This window comes from Fringilla coelebs, assembly GCF_963513975.1.
Source record: "Fringilla coelebs genome assembly, chromosome: 3".
NCBI lineage: Eukaryota > Metazoa > Chordata > Aves > Passeriformes > Fringillidae > Fringilla > Fringilla coelebs.
In genome coordinates, this window is record NC_140030.1 from 29,544,618 (window position 1) to 29,564,695 (window position 20,078).

Below are 20,078 nucleotides of genomic sequence, written 5' to 3' on the forward strand. Positions count from 1 at the left end.
ATTACAGCTGCTCATTAAAGACTCTCAGACATACAATGCTATTATTGTTCATTAAATTCTGAAGATAAACTTCCATCTGTAAACTCTAACACAATATTAGAACATCACTTACAGAACAACTCAAATTATGTAGGTCTTATTAGATATAGATTTAGAGATTAATATCAAGGTAAGTATTAAGTTTTGCATTTCCACATAATTAAATGTACTAAGATTTTACCTCTCCACAGCAAACTCCTACTAGGGATTAGCTGTATGGGAAATGGATATTGAAAACCAATAGAGACCAAGAGTCTGAAGCTCATAATTCTTCACTACCTTCTGCCAGCTATGCCCACTAGACATGTATTTTTATCTCCTCTGGAATATGTCTGTCTTCTGAAGTGACATCTAACATGTAGAAATGTTAGGGTTAGGGGTTTGCCTCCAATCTCTGCTCCCAGATCAGTCAAGCCAAGTTATTTAATCTGTGGATAATTCTAAAGTGTTATTAAGATAATCATGGAATTTCAAACTTAATTTACTCTGAGCAGAAACAATCCATGAATAGTTGGTACTTGTTTAAAAAGCCTCAAAAATAACTTCTAAAAATTGTTAGTATTCATCCTATAGACAGACTCCAAGCTCAGCAAAAGAGGTGCTGCTCCAGAGAATGGAGCAAGACATTTCTACCCCAGCCTGTTAAGAGGACTGTGCTGGAACAAATAACCACACTGAGCCCATGGAGAACCCCAGACCAGAACAAGAGAATATTTTCTAAAGGAAGCTGCAGCCTACAGAGACCCCAATGTGCTTCTGACAGGAACTACAGTACATGGAATCCACTAACACTGGAACAGAAACAAAGTGTGAAGAGGAATCAACAGCAGAGTAGAGGTTTTATGGACTGATGGCAACTCCCTATTCCCCTCTCTGCCACTCCAGAGTCAGTACAAAAGGAGTTGAGCCTTGGAGAGAGTGGGCAGATATCTCTGTTCACAGAGATCTCTAAACAGAGCACTTGACTTCCCTATATTACCTAAGGCATTTCCAGTTTGCTCCCAACAGCAGTGAAGTACACCATGAAAATACAGATGCAATACTGCCAATTTATTGTTATTGAGCAGGTTTCCATGTTTCATATCCTATAGTCTTGTTCACATATTGAAAAAAACATAGGTATGTGCTCTGCAGTTTGTCTTTCCTAAAAAAAAAAAATCTTAAAACTCCTAAATATATGACATTTCTCTTGTTGCTGAGAGTATCAGAAAGCGTAAGAATCCATAAAAAAGGAAATGTCACATTTTGTAGAAAGAAATTAGACTAATTCAACATTACTCAACTTTATGTTGGCCAAGACCATTCCCTGGGATCTTAGGATGTGCAGCTTTGGACTGAATTGAAAAACTAAGAGATTTATTTTTGAGTTAGCTTTGAGTAAAATAATCATCAAATGAGGCTTTCTACTTAAAGAAAAAAGTTTTGCCTTTAACCACAAATCACATGCTCACAGATACTTAGCAGTAATAAAACAATTAAAGCAAGAACACTTGAGGACACTATACAAAGGCAATATGATAACAGAAGTTTGAATGTAGACACTATGCTAACACTGTAAAAGACCTTGAAGATTAAGTGCAATTCCTGAATATGTTATTCTGTTCTGGTAGTCCCAATGAGAACCTGCAACTCCCATAAACTGACCATCCCAAATACAAAGCAGAAGAAGGATTCTCTATCTAGTACTTGCTTCACAAGAAATGGATTTTATTCTTGAAGTCTGAGAAGCAACCACATAATTGAACACTAATATCAAAATTGAAGGCACTGAAGGTGAAAATGTTGTAAAACAGTAAGCAAATCTCCAAGATACTTTCTGCACTTCTACATTGAACAGAAGTACTACATATGGATATCAAACAGATTTTCACCTTTTTTAAAGCCCAACTGAACAATTCACAAGTTAGATATCTGCAAAGACATCCCGAAGGCTCTTCAAGCAACACTAAAACAGCTCTGCAAGAGTTAACATGTAAGTAAGTAATAGACATTATCATCTTCACAGGACAGCTCTAGTCAAAGTAAACAAGTTCTCTGACATGCTTCATAGCACAACCATAGTCAAAGAAAAATCTGTCAGGAAAAATTATCCACCTGCAACTCTGCTTTAGTCTGTGATTCATGAGTCAACAACTCACAGTGACTGTCAGTTACTGAGCGAATACAAAGCTTTCAAACCACGAAAACAAGGAGACACTGGAATACCATCCAGACTGTAGGTGATAAGCTGTGAGTAACCAATGCTATTGTATACTTTCCTGGGAGAACACAATGAAATGTTCAAGTCCCAGAGACAAAATATATGGCCAACATATTTCTCAAATTTGAGCTTTATGTGAAAAGTTGTAGAAGCTTAATACTTTATACACAAGCTGTATTAAGTATTTTTAAATCAAAAGGAAGCCTCCAAACTGTTAGCATGAATAGTTAGGGATATTTGTCCTTTCAATGAAAGAGCTCAGTCTATATTTGTAATGTATCATAGCAAGATAACTCCACTAAGAATTGCACACTGAAAGCTTTTGCTCAGTGGCAATTTCAGCCCATTGCCTTCAGCACTCAGCATTAACAGCAGCAATGACAGAAGAAATTGTTTACAACCCACCCCCCACTCTCCCTAGCTTTCCCAAAAGCAGCCTACAGTTGAAAGTAATGCTGAAATTTCTTCCTACATCTAGTTGGCAAGAAATACTTTATATGGCAATACTGTTCATAAAAGTACCAGTCTTCAAAACCAGGTATCTACTATCTTTGAAAATCAAAGTCCTAAGATCAAAGAGACCAAGATAAAAGCTTTGCCCCAGTAACCATCACCTATGCATTGGTTAAGTATCATTAACACAACATTACATTCTACTCAGCTAGCTTACTATTTATCATGCAATTCCTTGGCAAGATGCTTGCTCCAAATGCATATATTATCAAAGTGTCTCTCATTTCTGCTGGATACACGTAATTTAGATTAACCTGAGCTAACTGACAGCTATAGAATTCTTCCTTCTCTTCTTCCCATTTTCATATTTTTGATTAAAAAAGTAAGACATTCAGATTTTCTATATGACAGTAGCACCAAAGTATATCAGCTAGGATTTGTGCATTTTTAATCTTAATCAGAGCTGAGGTAAAGCAGAAGGTTTTCCAACAGCTCAGAGTGCACTATAGGGCTATCATTGTGTAGTACTGAAGCAAATTAAAAAAAAAAAAACAGTTGATATTCAGGGTGGTAATTGATAAACTTGACCTGTGATTTATGTGGGAAAAAGGAAGTAGGAACTTACTTCAATTTAAGTACCAAAAAGTGAGAAGTTTTACCTTTAGAGGTCGAATAGCTTCACAAGCCTTTGTCCACCAGCTTTTCTCAATAGACTCCAGATGCCTCTCTCTCCTTCGAAGTGTCCTTAACCTCTCTTCCAGTTGTTGTAAAGTCCGTCTATCCCTCGATGACAGAGGACGACCATCTCTGCACTGGTTACAACAAGAGTGTGAAAGATCAAGAGTCACCAAATCAAGAAACAGACTTGACAGCTATTTAAATTATTTACAACAACTCTAAAGCATTTCTAGTATATCATTTATGCATGTATAACTTCTATGAATATTAAGAGCATGAAGCGCAGAAGTCACAAGCTGCAACAAGAGGAATTCCTGTAAGGTGGCAGAAACCACTTTTCACAATAAAAATTTTCAAAAACTTTAACAGGGTGGATAGTCTCCATGGCTAGAAATGGTTTAAAAGCACAGTCATGATCTAGATAACCTGATCTAACCTGAGAGAGGTCCATATTTTGTGTGGAGGGTTGAACATGGTGATTTTCAGGTCACTTCCCATTAAATTCCATGAGGAGGGTTGAACATGGTGATTTTCAGGTCACTTCCCATTAAATTCCATGATTAAGCTTATACATCCAACTCAGCACTTCTTATTTTCTTTCCAACATTTCACTTGATACTCAGCTATGTTTCTTGAGCAAGAAACATAGGTCAGATAAGAGGTAGCCTCACCCCAAGAACTAGCTAAATGTACCAGATAGTTTGTTTGATTACTATGTTTAAGAATTTTAATTTTGAGCCTTTACACTGAGCAGGAACCATTACACTCTGCTATAAAGTGAGAAGCACATCCTCACATCTCAGTTATTTGCTATAAGCAAAAGCAACAAAATAGGCATTAGGGAGCTGAAGCAAAATTGTTTCTAACATTGATGCTTGTGTATTACAAACTCATACTTGGGGAAAAGATTTTTTTACAGTAGGAAATGAACAGAACTATATTTTAAAATCTTGAAATTACTCATTAATTTTACTCTTATTTTAAAGGATCCTTCATACAAATAATATAACAGTTTATACCACTGAAGAAAAAAAATTAAATTTGTCAAAAAGACTACAACCACATTATAGGTGTGCATAACACTTACATTTGAGATTACCATACACTTTTAATACGAGCACATGTACTATATCCTGTATAGCACCTCTGTGACTTAAAAAGGACTTTTTGACAACAGTTCAAGCTTCAATTATTTAAGACTAATGAAATAACCTACCAGATGTACTAACAGCACGAGAACATACTACATAATGAATCTCAGCAGCATACTTTCATACTTCTAGTTTTTACTGTATAGTAGTCTCAGTCTCTGTATAGTAGTAGTCTCTACTATACTACTGTGTAGTAGTCTCAGTCTCACTTTCTTCACAACTGAATGCACATATAACTGAAGAACTAAGATATCCATTACAGAATGAGGCAGAATCCTGACCAGAATCCATAAACCAAGAAAAATTAGTTTGCACTAAAGGTCATATTACAATAAAAACAAAGTAAGAGCTTCCTAGTTTTTGAACCTAAAGTTTTGCCAGACTGAACAAGACCAGCTGCATGTAAATGACCATAATCCAACAAGGTCTTCTGTAATAAGTAATGATCCATTTGTCACAGCTTTCTCATTTTTCTCATATTAATTCCACTAAGGGATGCCTTTGTTGCTGTAGTACTTTGTGCAAAACCAAAACATGATAATTTAAACAGACTACTTTTTAGATTTCCGTATTCAACAAAATATCTAGAACACTGAAGATGCCCACACTGTAGAGGTAAGCCAAATATCAGGGGAAGACTGTTGGAACTGCTTCAACATCTCAGAGGTCTGCTATCACAGAGCATATAGCAGCACAGATGGACTGCCAGGACGGAAGCAAGGCACCTCAACGTCACTTTTCCCAATCAAGTAAAAACACTGGTCAAGCCATTATGTGAAATGACTTGAAAAAAAGAAGTGAGAGATTCTCCCCTACCATCTTGTATGGAAAATCTTACCCTCCCCTTTGGCTTGCACTCAGATTGTTAAAAGTGTCTAGTTTATATGAGGCACAGCATTCCCATTAGCTGCAAAACCATCATGGGTTTTCAAATGGTGTTCATACCCTAGGGATATTTAGGACTCAGAACAGCTTTCCATTTGCATGCTTTTCCTAAAGAAATTATTTATAACAGCAAAGTACATTAATTGGGAAGCAAGACTATCTGGGGCTGTTATTTTTTCATAAAGATGATTAATAGTTTGATGAATCTAAATCACGACAGTTCTTTGTAGCAAGTATCCAGTGTTAACTATATTGCTTTGAGTAAATCAACAAACTGGATGCTGTTTCTGATAGCAGACTAAGTGAAGTTAATATCTACAAAGCATCTCTGCCATCCAAGCTGGCCTGGAGAAGCTTGAGTTTCATTTGTTAACGCTTATTAGCTAGACAAATAACTACTGCTGCAGGACTGACAAAGAATGTAATCACTGCTACACAAGTGACCACAAGTGTTTCAAACTCAAATAGCTTGACTTGCTATTCTTTCTGGAACAGACTCTACAGCATAACCATGAACTAGTAAGCAAGGAAAAAAATAATTAAGAAAGTGAGAACAATGAAGACCTTACCTTTGATTTAATCCTCAACAAGTGTTGTTCCACTTCTTCAATATCTTCAGTGTTCTCCAAACGTTCATAAGATGCACTGGTAGTTCCCTTAATCAAGTTTAGAGGCAAGGCTGACATACCATAAGCCTTAAATAAAAAGAAAACATGCATACTCAAATGTTCTGCCATTTATTTTCATCTGATAAGGCTGGTCTATGTTGTATAGCTATGAGGTAGCACAAATGGGTGGTTTTTTCATCCCATCTTACTAAGGTATCCAATTCCTTTCCCCTTTTGGGCAAACCATAACAAACATGCTATGTAAATTCCAGCATCCCACATCATCCCAGTGGTACTTAAGTGTCTCATGACCACTCAGACATGTATTAAGATTTCATATAAGCACAGTACACTGATGATTTATTAAACTACCCTCATTTTTTGTAAATCACATAGCTTCCAGAAACCTTAACCTTCCTGCTTTAGATCAAAGTCAACATTTAGTGCAATACAGAAATTTCTAGAAATCGAACATTAGTTTTAGAAGCAAAGCATACACAATTTCTTTGCAGCCAGTAGTCTTCAAGTTGCTTTTGTATAAAACTGAGTTGAAAATACCTAGTTTACTAAAACCAAAATTCTGCAGTAAAAAAGGAAGCAAAAGTTAGGTGAACAACTGAACTCTGTTGCATTCCAAGACTGTTTAGACACACATTCACATTGATAAATTTTGTCAGAATTTATTCCTCATTATCAATTCTATGTCATTCAATGTGTTTTGCCAACTTCTACATCAACAGTAGACCCAGATTTTTTCAATGCAAAGTAAATAAGCTTCCCACTAACAAAAAAGAAACATATTTAAGGCAAGGTAAACAAGAAAATGGCACTACTTTCTCTCTGTTACCCTATGATTCTTATGGATCAAGGCCAAGATCAGAAGTTACCCCAGGCAGTTTAGAGACATTAGCCATAAGCTTGTAATTTGTTTATTTAGATGATAGGTTGCTCTTAGTGCAGAGATCAGCAGGAAGATTCTTTCGTCCCTCAGCAATTAGCACACACAATTTTACTAGAGTCTTTGATATCTGAACACTTGCTAACTTCAGAGAATTGTTTAGGTTGAAAAAGACCTCTAAGATTATCCAGTACAACCAGTAAGCTAGCACTGCCATGTCCACCACTGAACCACATCCGTAAGAGCCATGTCTTTTCAATATTACCAGACATTTGAAGAGCAGTTTTCTAGATGTTCACAGAAATACCACTCCCTCCTTCAAGCACAGCTTTACATTTCCTACTGAGAATAGATCTAACACAAATGCTACTGTGTTAAAAATGTCACCATACATGCTGTCATATCATGAGTTTTCTGTACACAAGACACAACCTGACCTGCTTAGAAACCTACTTCGACATTATGAAGTCTCCTGCACTGAACCCAGAGCAAGGCACTGCCCATTTTTGACTGCATTTTTGAATATTCCATAACTTAGCCTAGGCTTGACAGCTATCTGTAAATGTGTGTCAGGTCTCCATCTAGACCATCTCCTTTGAGAGTATTAAGCTGCTTTGCCGCCCACATGAGGGTGCAGATATTGTCTACCTTCAGCAAAGCCTTCAACACCATATCCATAGCGTTCTCCTGGAAAAGCTGGCAGCTCACAGCTTGGACAGGAGCACTCTGCTGGGTTAAGAACTGGCTGGATGGCCAGGCCCAGAGAGTGGTGGTGAAGGGTGCTGCATGCAGCTGGCAGCCAGTCACCAGTGGTGTCCCTCAGTGTTGTCCCCAGTTCTGTTTAATGTCTTTATTAATGATCAGTGCGAGGGGAGTTAGTCTACCATTAGCAAATTTGCAGATGACAAGTTGGGGGAGAGTGCTCATCTGGAGGGTAGGAGGGCTCTGCAGAGGGACCTGGAAAGGCTGGATCAATGGGCCCAATCCAATGATATGAGGTTTAACAACAACAGGTCCTGCACCTTGGGCCACGACAAACCCCTGCAATGCTGCTTCTGGGGACAGAGTGATAGACAGTGGCCAGGCAGAAAGGGACCTGGGGGTAGTGATGGACAGCCAGCTGAACATGAGCCAGGGTGTGCCCAGGCAGCCAAGAAGGCCAAAGGCATCCTGGCCTGTGTCAGCAACAGTGTGGCCAGCAGGAGCAGGGCAGGGATTGCATCCCTGTGTCCCCTTACTCTGCACTGGTGAGGCTGCACCTTGAGTGCTGTGTCCAGTTCTGGGCCCCCAATTTGGGAAGGATGTTGAGGTGCTGGAGCAAGTCTGGGGAAGGGCAACAAGGCTGGTGAAAGGTTTGGAACATAAGTCCTATGAGGAGCATCTGAGGGAGCGGGGGTTTTTTAGCCTGGAGAAAAGGAGACTCAAGGGAGGTGTTATCCCTCTCTACAACTCCCTGAAAGGAGGCTGCAACCAGGTGGGGGCTGGCCTCTTCTCCCAGGCCACCAGTGACAGGACAAGAGGACACAGTCTTAAACTGCCCCAGGGGAGGTGTAGGTTGGACATAAGGAAGAAGTTCTTCACAGAAAGGGTGATTGGGCATTGGAATGGGCTGCCCAGGGAGGTGATGGAGTGACCATTCCTGGAGGTGTCTAAGAGAGGGCTGGATGCAGCACTTGGTGCTATGGTCTAGCTGACAAGGTGGTGTTAGGTCATAGGTTGGACTTGATCTCAAAGGTCTTTTCCAACCTAGCTGATCCTGTGACTCTGTAAAAAGCACACTGTGAGGATTAAACAGTGTTGGGCCCATACTGACCCCAAAGAGCTCACTCAGGTCAGCTAGTAGTGTAACTACAGAATTTAGGGGACATGCGAACACCATACAACATCATCAACTAGAAGGCAGGTCACAATTTACCTGAGGTCCCTCTCTGGAACACAAAACATTTCTAGCCAGTGCCAGTATGCAGAAACACATAAGAGATTACTATGACAATGTGCCTGAACAATTTTAAAAACCCCAGCTTAGCAGTAATTAGATTTCAACATCTGAGATTTCCACCTGTTCTTCAAACAGTTAACATTTGAATTAACATAGCAAGTATTCACTCTATGAAGCAGTTAAGAAATAAAATCCAGGGATTTAAAGCTTAGACTAAAGTTTCTACAAAGAAAAATACAACTCTCAAAGTGATGTATTGCTTTGCTGTTTTTGAAAATGTGAACTACATACTTGAACATCAAGCTTGCTCCAGCGATAAAGGCTGTCTAAGGTTCTCCCCTGAATACAGAAGATGCTAATAGTAAGATGATGATGCAAGTAAGGCTCCCATCATCAGTGTGGGAAAAGAACACATTGGTCCTTCAAGATAACATACAGAATGAAGGACAGAAAAATGAGTCATCTCATCTGATGTGTCACAGGTCTGAACAGAAGCTGTATTAGCTCATTTTCAGGGCTGCATTTCCCTTCAGGCTGATAAAGAAGTTCAAAGTTACCCTGGACAAAGTTTTAATCCCCTGGGTTAGTACAAGTGTTAAATTATTCAAGGGCTATTATGTTAGGCATCTGCGACTTAACAAGCAAACAATGTATTGAGGATAGCAAAGGAAAACAAACTAAAGATGTACACTACAGCCAAGAGAGGGATTAGTCCTGAAACAAACTGTGGGTTCAAAGTTTGGAATATGAATCAAAACATATCAAAAAGAGCCTTTAAAGCAGTTGACACGTTAATTTATGTACATGAATTGATATAACAAGTAATTAATTCTTGACACACTTATGCCACTGAAACAACAGATTACAAAATGATGACAATTTTTTGGTCTAGAATTGTTAAGTCAAATGAGAGACACTGTACCAAAGAGTAAAACCAGACATCCAAATGTAATAATCAATTACAGTATACATGCAGTTTTGTAACATGGGTTCTTAGAAATTAACTGAGTCTGGTACCAAACATCAAGTGTTCAGGCTGGTATCTGATAACACATGTTACAAGGATAGGTCTCTAAGGCTTCAGGCTCTATCTCTGCTCTTGCTTGCATGCCAGATCAGCTTCATTAGAACCACATTTTTGAGTAGAAAAAAAAAATCTAAATTTTAAGTTAAACCAACTTATTTTAGAGACTCTTCTCTCCTCTCCTCTCTTGAATCACCACAAGTGCTCAACACAAGAGATCACCACTATCATTTAGCTTAAGTGCTGGAAAGCCAAATCCTAAGAGCTCACTACCTATTAACTGCAAGTTAGAAGCAGTCATCTATGAGCAGCTGTCTTGTTCTCATTTGAGTTTCTGCCCACAGGCATCTCTGGATAGATGAAGTTTTTACTTATAGACCTTTTGAAGCATAAAGCCTTCTACTCTAAACTATAAGAAGCAAAACACAGAACAATTTACTGCAACAGAAAAGCCAGCTTCTCAACCCTATTAGAAAAGTCTAAACAAAGCTTTTGAGACTCCTGTCTTATTTGTTACTCATGAAAGTGGTAGTTCAGTCAGACAGTAATTTGACAATAAATCCATCTACAGGAGGAGCCTGTAACTCCCATGAATGCAACAAATAGATCAGTACCATTATGCAGTACCAGTTGGCACTGAAGAGCAGCAAGAAGCCTGCTCTACCTGGTCTCTGAGCATGCCACTGGACCCAAATAAAATCCAATCTACAGACAGAGCATTCAATACCTTATGAGAAACTACATAAGCATTGTGTCCAATTTGCTTAATCTCCACTTCTCCCAGGTCCCTTTCCTTCTCATCCTGCAGCAAATTCAGCCACTCTCGTGTCATTCACAGTTAGGATTTAGAAGGAAGAGTTGCTGTTCTGATTCTTAGTCTCTTGCAGACTCAGCATGTTGCAACGCTTGAGACTTGCCCAAACTCACATAACCCATGGCCAGATAAGGGAAGTCTTTCTTATTAGTTGCCTGCTATGCTGATAATTGTCACTCAGAAACAGAAAGCAGAATTTAAGTTGCAACAAGTTGCAAAATCATGTTCTACTGAAGTTGTTGCATCAAGCAACTACTTCAGGGATAAACTCTTGAGTATTAAAAAGATCCAGAAAGGTTTTCCACTGAAAACTATAACCTCCAGCATAAGATTTCTAAATTGCACAAACTATGAAAGAATATCACCTAAAGGGAGTATTAAGGTGGGAACACCTAATCATCAACCACATCAGCCATAAGCACATAGATCAGTTGAGAAGAAGACAGCAAACCACATTAAAATTAATACAGTAAATGATTAAAATAGAGCTAAATGACTTAAAGCTGAACACCTACCACAAAAAGCCTGAAGCCATTAGGCATTATAATTTAACTGGAAGTTGATTATTTTTCATTTTTTAATCTGCTATATTCAGCTAATAAGATATGGTCAAATGATTAACCTGTGGCCCAACAGGATAATCTCTCCTTGTCAGATATCAAACACAACAAATAAATTTTTTCTCAGCTTGGTGCACAACCATAGCTAAAAACAAAGATAGCTTAACAGCTTTTTCTTGTTAAAGATATTCAAGAAATAAACTTGTGATGTCAACCATTGAAAAGTATTTGTGTAGCATATCAAAAGACTTCCTGCACCATATATTATTAGGGGGTCTATATATCATGCAAGTGGCTTTAAAGTGGTTATCACCGAGGTTTTTAAAAGATGCCTATCTAGTCTTGGGCAAGAAGTGTAGAAATAAATATTGACAAACATTTCTTGCACAGCAGTGCCCTCTAGCGAGGTCATATAAAAAGCCAAATTAAAAACAGAATTCTTATAACCATTGGATAAAAGACAACAGAAATGCTCTCAGCTTTAAATATACAAATATTCATCTTCCCATTTTCTTACAATAGCTTTTTTCAATACTTCACCCTGAAGTGTGACCATGAAAGACAAAATGTTCAGTTCTATCAACTAGACTGACAAAAATACATCTATTCAAGTTAGAAACAGCTAAACTATTTTAATACATGCATTATTTAAGAAATACAGTCAAGTATGAGCTAATTTTCTTCAATACAAATGCCCCAGTTAAAAACCCCCTCCATTTAAATAATTATTTTGATATAGAAGATGCTTTTATATACTAGTAGACAAATTAGCTTTTCATTTTAATTATGCTAACCACAAGGGAAGTCACAGGTGATACCTTTTACCCTTAACAATTGACACAATTCAGCTACTTACATTGAACAGTTTCCTATGGATACAAGGCATTCTTGCCAGCATTGCTTCTGACTGAGCACATTGATCAGTGCAATTAAACACCCTCAAGGGAGGTGCACTTTGAGGTGTCACACCAACCCAAGCAACACTGAGCTTGTGTAAGAGGAACTGGGACTCTATTGAAACTGCGCCTTCTCTGTGCAGCTTGATGGCACAGTTATCCTGAAAAGTAATCTGATCTTCCAAGGATTTATCATCTGCTTTCTTGTAAAGACACATCTCCCATCTCTGACTACCAACTCATACTACCATTCAAAAATTAAAACTGGAATTCAAGATTCTTATTTCCCGAACACCATTAAGCATGGCAAATAATGACAGCAGTTCTTCCCTTAAATTATGAGGAGTAAAGGAGAAAGCCTAAATGCATCTGAAGATGGCAAACTCTCTCATGGAAGTTGGCTATTTGCTTCCTCTAAAAATCTTATGCCATACAGCTTTAAAAGTCATTCAACATGTTATCTGGTAAAAATTCAGTTTTTCATGGGAAGTTTTAGCATCCAGTCTTCAGTTGTGCTATGAGAGTACATAACTTTTGAATAACATTGTTATAAAAAACATCTCAAAGCGTGGAACAGATTGACCAAACAGAACAGATAGGTTTACTATGGCAATTTTTGCATGATCTGCATGAATCTTGCATTAAGCACTTGTTTCTCCACTTCTCTATTCTTCATCCCTACAGTATCCTGCTATACATTAATCTTCATTTCTCACTGTTTTCACTACACAGACTCATTATTTGTCAGTTTAAGTGGACAAAAAATGCTGTCTGTTTCTAGGATACAGAAGCCAAATACAACAGCCTCTCCATTACAGCTGTTCTACTACACACTGTGAACTTGTGCTTGCTGGAGAAAACATCTGTGAAAGAGTTGATTATGCTTCAGTTACAATACTGACCAGAATGATTTTGACTAGCAGTCACCTTCTGTACTGCTCCGTCAGGCTTATAAAAGCATTAACAATCAAAAGATTTATCTACTTTCCAATTCTAAAATTTTAAAGTACAAAACTATAATTTATTGATCAGTTTAATATCTACAGCTCTCAACAGTGTAGTAGGAATCAGGCTGTTAAAACAACCATTAAGCTGGTTTGTTATTTTATTTACTACTTCACAGAGAAGTGAACATAATGAAAGAATTACATTTCTATTTCAGAATTGGCACTGAAGTGATTAAATAGTAATGACGAATTGATTAATCTCAATAGCTGTTTGACTATCAGATTATCACTAGTGAATGAGTGCTTTTAAGATTAGACAGATTCTAAAAGGTTTTAAGCTCTTTGGCTGTTAACATCAAGTGCAGAAAAGTAAATCATAATCTGGACAAAAATTAGGTGTGAAAAGGTCATTACATTTGTGAGTAGACAAGCTAAGCTTTCTAACATTTCTTCTTTCAGGATGGAGAAAAAAATAGCATTTTATAGTTCCATAAGAAATCAAATAATGCTTATTAAACATCTGGAAAAATTACAAAGCCAATAATCACTCTTCAAGGACATGCTAAGTGAGATGCACAAGATCACTCAAAAATTAATCTGCCTATCATTGTATGAGCAACTCATTATTCTGTCTCAAATTCAAATAGCAATCTGGAGCTGACAACAACTATTGTTTTAATACCTAAGGCCATATAGAACCATTTCAATGAAAAACACATTAATGAAAGAATAGATGCTAACTACATCTGTGAAACTGTTTCAAATTCTCCCCCAGCCAAAACCAGCATAGCACTGCAGGCCTAATTTATCATTTTCTTGTTGCTATTCCATACTTATGGACATAGAAAGCTGTCAGTATAAATCATCAAGTTCATGGATTTGCAGTGCCCCCCTGAAGATCACCTATTCACAAGTCTTAGAAAACAATTTTAAGTATCAAGCATTGTACATCAGTACTATACATTGCATAAAGCCAAAAAATAGGCTGTGTGATAAAGCTGGAAAACAGAAAAGCAGCTACCAATTAAGGACTATGTTGAGAATTGAGACATGTCAAGACATAGGTCTAAATAATATTGTTCATTTAAACATTGCATGTACTTTAGAAAATGAAATATGTTTATGCTCTTACTGTTTATGCCAGTAATATAACTGTATTAAGTGAACATTAAGTGAAGTGTAGACTTCACCTACATTTTTTTACTTTCCCCCTTAAAAAGTTAAAAATTTAGCATACACAAGTTGCATCTTTCTTGTCCCTTCCTGGTCTTCCAAAAGGTCAATTAAAAAAAAGATTCTTCGGTGTATTCAGCAGAGAAATCCAACATGAAGTTTTAGTATTATATTCTAAAAAGACATGCTAAAAAGTGTCAGCTCAAAGTCAGTCAAAAGAAGCATAACCGCAGCTTTTATATTTTTACATCCATTTACAGAAGGAAGCAACATTGCTTTTCGTCCAACCAAGCTGCAATGTTACAAAATAAAGGAAAAAGAAATTTGCATTACTTAGATTAGGAATAGGTATTAAACTCTGAATTGGCAGTCTCCCTTTCACTCGCCCAATGAGCTTCTGAAAATTGCCACCTAACAAAGTACTTCAAAGTTATTATCTTCTGACAGAATAATCTTGCACAAACTAGCAGTTATTAACACATAACTAACTTATTTTCTAACATTGCATAGTTTTTCAACAAAGCGCCCAGAGCATTTTTTGAAAAACTAGTTGTACTGAGGTGAATAACTCATAATAAGAATCCCTAATAAATATTTTCTTTTATTTTTTCCCACAAATTAACAGCTGTGATGGAATAAATAGTTGTCCAACATAAGGTAAATAAGGTTCTAACAGTAAAACCAGTATTGTAAAAAAAATTAATCCAATGAAGAACCAATTTTATTGTCAATCATTGTCACCTCAACCACTTCATAGGCTAGATCCAAGCTTAAAGAGAAGACACCTCACACCAGGAGGTACACCACAGTGTGACCCATTGATACCACCATAAACCCTGCAGATCCACACAGCAGAATGCCTGAGGTTGGGTGGGACTCTGGAGGTCATCCAGTTCAACACTTCTGCCCAAGCAGGGTCACCTAGAGCTGCCTGTCTGTGTATATATGGCTCCTGAGTACCTCCAAGGAGCAGACTCCACAATCTCTCTAAGCAACCTGTGCCAGTGGCCAGATACCTTCACAGCGTTTCAGCTTGCACCCTCTGTCTCTGGTCCCAGTCCTAGGTACCAGTGAACACAGCCCAGCTCCATACTCTTCATACTCTTCCTTCATGTTTGTACATGTTGGTAAGACATCCCCTAAGTCATCTTTTTGTCTTGGCTGACAGTCCCAGCTCCCAGCCCTTCTTCATAGGAAGAAAGTGCTTTGATCATCTTTGCAGGCCTTCACCGGGTTCCCTTCTACAGGTCCATCTCTCTCTTACTGAGAAGACAGGAACTCCAGATGTGGCCTCACCAAGGCTGAGAATAAAGGCAGAGTTGCCAACAACCTGCTGGCAATACTCCTCCTAGTGCACTTCAGGATACCACTGGCCTTCTCTCAGCAAGAGCACATTCCTGGCTCCTGGTTAACTTGGTGTCCACCAGAACTGCCACGTTCTTCTCAGAGCTGCTTTTCTCCTGACTGCTTCCCCCTGGATATGCACACATTCATTCCTCCTCAGCTTTGCATGTTCCCTTGCTGAATTTGATTATGTTCCTGCCAGGCCTAGCAAGACTTATCCAGCCTAGCAAGATCATTCTGGATAGCTCCAGTATAAACTCCAGAGGGTATTCTCCCAGTTCTGTGTCAAGTTTGCTGAGGGTTCTCCCCTATCATCCTGATCATTAATGAAAACGCTGAACAGAACTGGAACAAATATCAATCCCTGGCATACACCACAAGTGACTGCCCTCCAACTAGCCCTCATGCCACCCATCACCACCAGCGGGCTTAGATATTCAGCCAATTTTATATTCACTATCTGCTCATCCAGCCCATATTTCACAAGCTTCTCTATGAGGATCTTTTGGGAGAGGCTCAACATGAGCTAGATGTACATTTTCCAAACATGGCAAAGTCACATTACCAACAAGAGATGCTGTTAGCCTGTTACAACAGTACAGTAGTGTGTGAAGAGCTGAACACTGACATGGGAAGTATTACTCTGAAAACAGCTTAGCTCAAAACTCTTCTTCAGAATAAAATTTTTCAAGCTTCAGAATTAAGTGCTATGCAGATCTGTCCATAAACTTGCTTCCAGAATTTTGAATTATGTTTAAAGATTGTACTGTAGTAATTTGAATACGATCTAGAGGCAGCATTCATTTAAACTGTTATACACCATTACAAAGAAGTCATGCTGCTGAAAAACATTCTGGCTGACCACACATCTATCAATTTTTGGTGTCTTTGGTCCTAACCTACATGCCTGCTACAGTCCAAGCCCAAATCTTAAAAAAAGTAAGTACCTTAGGAAGAATAACTGCTCATTGGAATGGCCATAATAAAAGAAAAACCAAAACACCTAAAACTAGAAAAGTGGAAGTTTATAGGGCAAATGTAAGGAAGCAGTTTGAGAATTTAATGCAATGGACTTTTTAATAAGGTCAGACACTTGTCAAACACAAAGATGTCTGTTTTAGATTACCATTACACACTACGGACAAAATGTCTAGCCTCATGCTAGACACCTCTGATCTTGCTTTGTAATCAAATGTTAGAGAAGTTCTGTTTTTCCTGTAGAATGCCAACACTACTGGAAAAGGGTTCTGACTTAAAAACCACACAGCTCACAGACAGACATCTTTATAGCCCAGAGAAGACACTGTTGCCACATTCTGCAGGACTGTCCCAAATATCACCACATGGAAAAATAAACAGACCAAACCAATTTATGTTCCATTTAAAGTGTGGAGTTAAAATCCTCTAAATACTCATTTTACTCCTTAATCATCTTGCTTGCAGCTCATCTTCTCATTTGACTGACATGGTGTTAAGAAATACCATAAAGCATTTACTTTGTTCCTGACTTCTGAAGATATTTCCTAGCAAGCATGAAACTTGAATTAAAATCTAATTCTTATAATAATTACTGCTTTTGAGTAGGTAGCAAGTACATACACAATGTTCTGTATTAAGTTATCAATGAAAATAGTTGTGAATTGTCTCACTGACCTTTTTTAGGAAAAGCAACTTTTGCACTAACTCCTTAAGCTGGTAATTTCCATGCTAATACCCTCCCCAGTGATTTACCTTAAGGGACGAGATGCTTTCAGGATCAGTATTTATTACTAATACTTCCAAAAGCTTTTAACTAGTATTTCACAGAAATTGAGGAAATCAAACTTTTCATACCAAAGAAGTTTTATTTCTTTGGCAATTTCAGTTTTGACAGTGTACTTCCTCCTACCCCAGATGCTGGGGAAAAGCTCACAACTCAAAAGCAAAAATCTGCATTCTCCCACAAATTGCAAGAAAAGCTCAGCTCTGTATATATCACTAGATCAAATTTACTGTGATTTTCATGTTTGAAGCCATAGAAAATGGAACCCAGCAATCTAATATAATGACAACCCCATTGAACTGTAGCATTACCTACATATAGCCAGTAACACAAGTGCTCAGTTATCTGCAAATCCTGTCCAGCACAGCGCTGCAATTTGTGCTGTCCCTCAACTGTCACCTTCACCCCCAAATCCTAACATATCAAAAGCTACAACACAGTATGATCTGATAAGTATTCTGTTCTTCATTGCCTTGACAGCTCACCATGTACTTCAGAGTAATGTATCAAACAAATCAGGGCCTTGAGAGGCCCCAAATACTGGATTGATATTTAAAAAATAGGTTTTAACTATATTAGTCCTTGGGATAAATTTGTTATTTCCATAATTTAAACTGCAGCCATTCACAATCTCAGTAACATCACCCTGCTGTATCCATCCTCCTGTGGAAGCAGGAGGATATGCTTTCATAAAGGAAGCCTAGATACACACACGCTAAAGTGAGCTTTTGCTCTCTATTTCAACCCAAATTCAAGGCTACCTACTGACAGTGCCAAAGTCTTTTTCCTCCAATTTCTCACATTATTGTATATTACCACAAGATAAATTCAATTTTAGAGCAGCCATAATCTAACTCTTCATGCTGAAGGCCACACAAAGCAGTACTGTTAACATACATTTAACTAATTGTAGAATGGATAAATTGCACTGCCAGGGACTTTAATAAAATCACTTGATTCATCTCTTTCATGGTTTCTTCCATAAATAACATTTTAAGATTAAATCAGTCAACTGCATTCCTATTTATTTTTTGTGCTTTGTGTTACACTAGGCATTCATTGTAAAGCCATTTTTAATTAGGTATGAAGGTATTTGCTAACATATTACTTATTACAATACAACCTTTATTAGATAAGCATTTAGCATAGATTTTTTTCTTTACTGTGAATGAGTACATAGAAGATCAGATATACCTGTTCTAAATTTCCCTTTAACAATGGAATAGCAAACTCTGGCACTGAAACAGGCTGAGGATACGCAGAAGTCAGGGGAAAATCAAAAATTTTCAGTTACGCCTATACAAATCCTCAACTCTTCACTGAGTGAACCACATATCTGAGATCACCTCCATCCAGAGGCACATGAACTCTGATACCACACACAGTGTTCCCATCTATTCTTTTTTCCATCATCTACTAAGCATTTGTGGAAAATTTTTAAATAGGCATCTTAGTTCTTGTGTTCACTCTTACATAACAATATTCTCTTTCTGTGCTTAAAACAGCAACTAACACCAATGATCAAAGAGCAGTTTGATGACTAAGCACAAAGATCTCCCACCTTTGGAAACTGGGATAAACAATTTGATAAGGCAGCAGAAGGCTGCCTGAAAAACAAAGACTTGTCTGTGCACTCATGTATGTCTCATCTAGAGGTGATTTTTTTATACAAGGCTAATACAGAAAAAAAAAAAAAACAAAAAAGAAACCGCTCTACAAAGACATGGGAAACTACCAAGAGAAAACAGTCACTCCTTCCAGAATCGTGTTCTCCTGCTCTGAAGTAGAGCCAGTGGAGTAATCCAAACTGGCAAAGACAGGCTACACTCTGAGCCCACCACTCCCTGAAGTTCTGGCAAGTACAACAGGCCAGAAACTTTTCATTACTGAAGCAATTTTTGCATTATGAAAAACCACTGGGATAAGTCCAGCCCATGCTGTTGCAGGTGAAAATAGCTTAAGTATGGACGCCTGCTGGTGGGAAAGGTGTTATGAAAGCTCTAGAGCACAAAGAAAACACTGTTCCAACTTGGAGAACAGACCTTCTAAATAGGTTTTTCACTGTCTGTGACACATTTGTACCTCAGTCCACCCATATATCAAAACCAGCTCTGCTAAGATTCTACAACTGCCTGCAAACAATGACAAAAAACTCACATCAGACATAGATAACAACCCACTCCTGTATGAGCTCATGCCCAAAACTTCTGTAAAATAGCTTCTCCATTTCTCCCACTCTCCCTTACAACCCACTGTAAAACAGAACAGATAGTTCCAGAAGAATGAAATACAACAGTTAAAAATAAAGGAAATCAATTTCACACTCCAGGCATTTGCATAGACAGCTCAATTGAAGTTTACAAAGCAACAAATTAGCCCAAAAGTCTTAGTAATTAAGGCATTCAGATAAGAGTTAGTTCTCATGCTTGATGTTTCACCCCATTTATCCCTCAGTATTTATACAAGTTGTAAATACACTGACACTAAAGCAACAGTATTGAAGATTTAGGTATTGTCTTCATCTGAGAAAACACAGACAACACAGAACACTGAAGTTATTGAACATGGATTTCCAGGTTCCACATATTTCCAGGTTCAGCCAGTGTTGAGGAGAGAAGCATACTGTGATACTCAGCTGAATGGCGCCTACAACCAGTATGGGTTCAAAAATAAGTAGGCAATAACACTGGAAGCAGGAAATATTAGC

General features: G+C 37.9%; 1 protein-coding gene across 1 annotated transcript in view; it reads right to left on the minus strand.

Moving 5' to 3' along the window:
- LMBRD1 (LMBR1 domain containing 1) overlaps positions 1-20,078 on the minus strand; it is a 65,516-nt gene that overhangs the window by 20,434 nt on the left and 25,004 nt on the right. The window contains exons 8-9 of the mRNA XM_084202343.1: positions 5,976-6,101; positions 3,352-3,504 (exon numbers count right to left, since the gene is read on the minus strand). Coding sequence (XP_084058469.1) covers positions 3,352-3,504; positions 5,976-6,101 — 279 coding nt within the window. The remainder of the gene's footprint in view (positions 1-3,351; positions 3,505-5,975; positions 6,102-20,078) is intronic.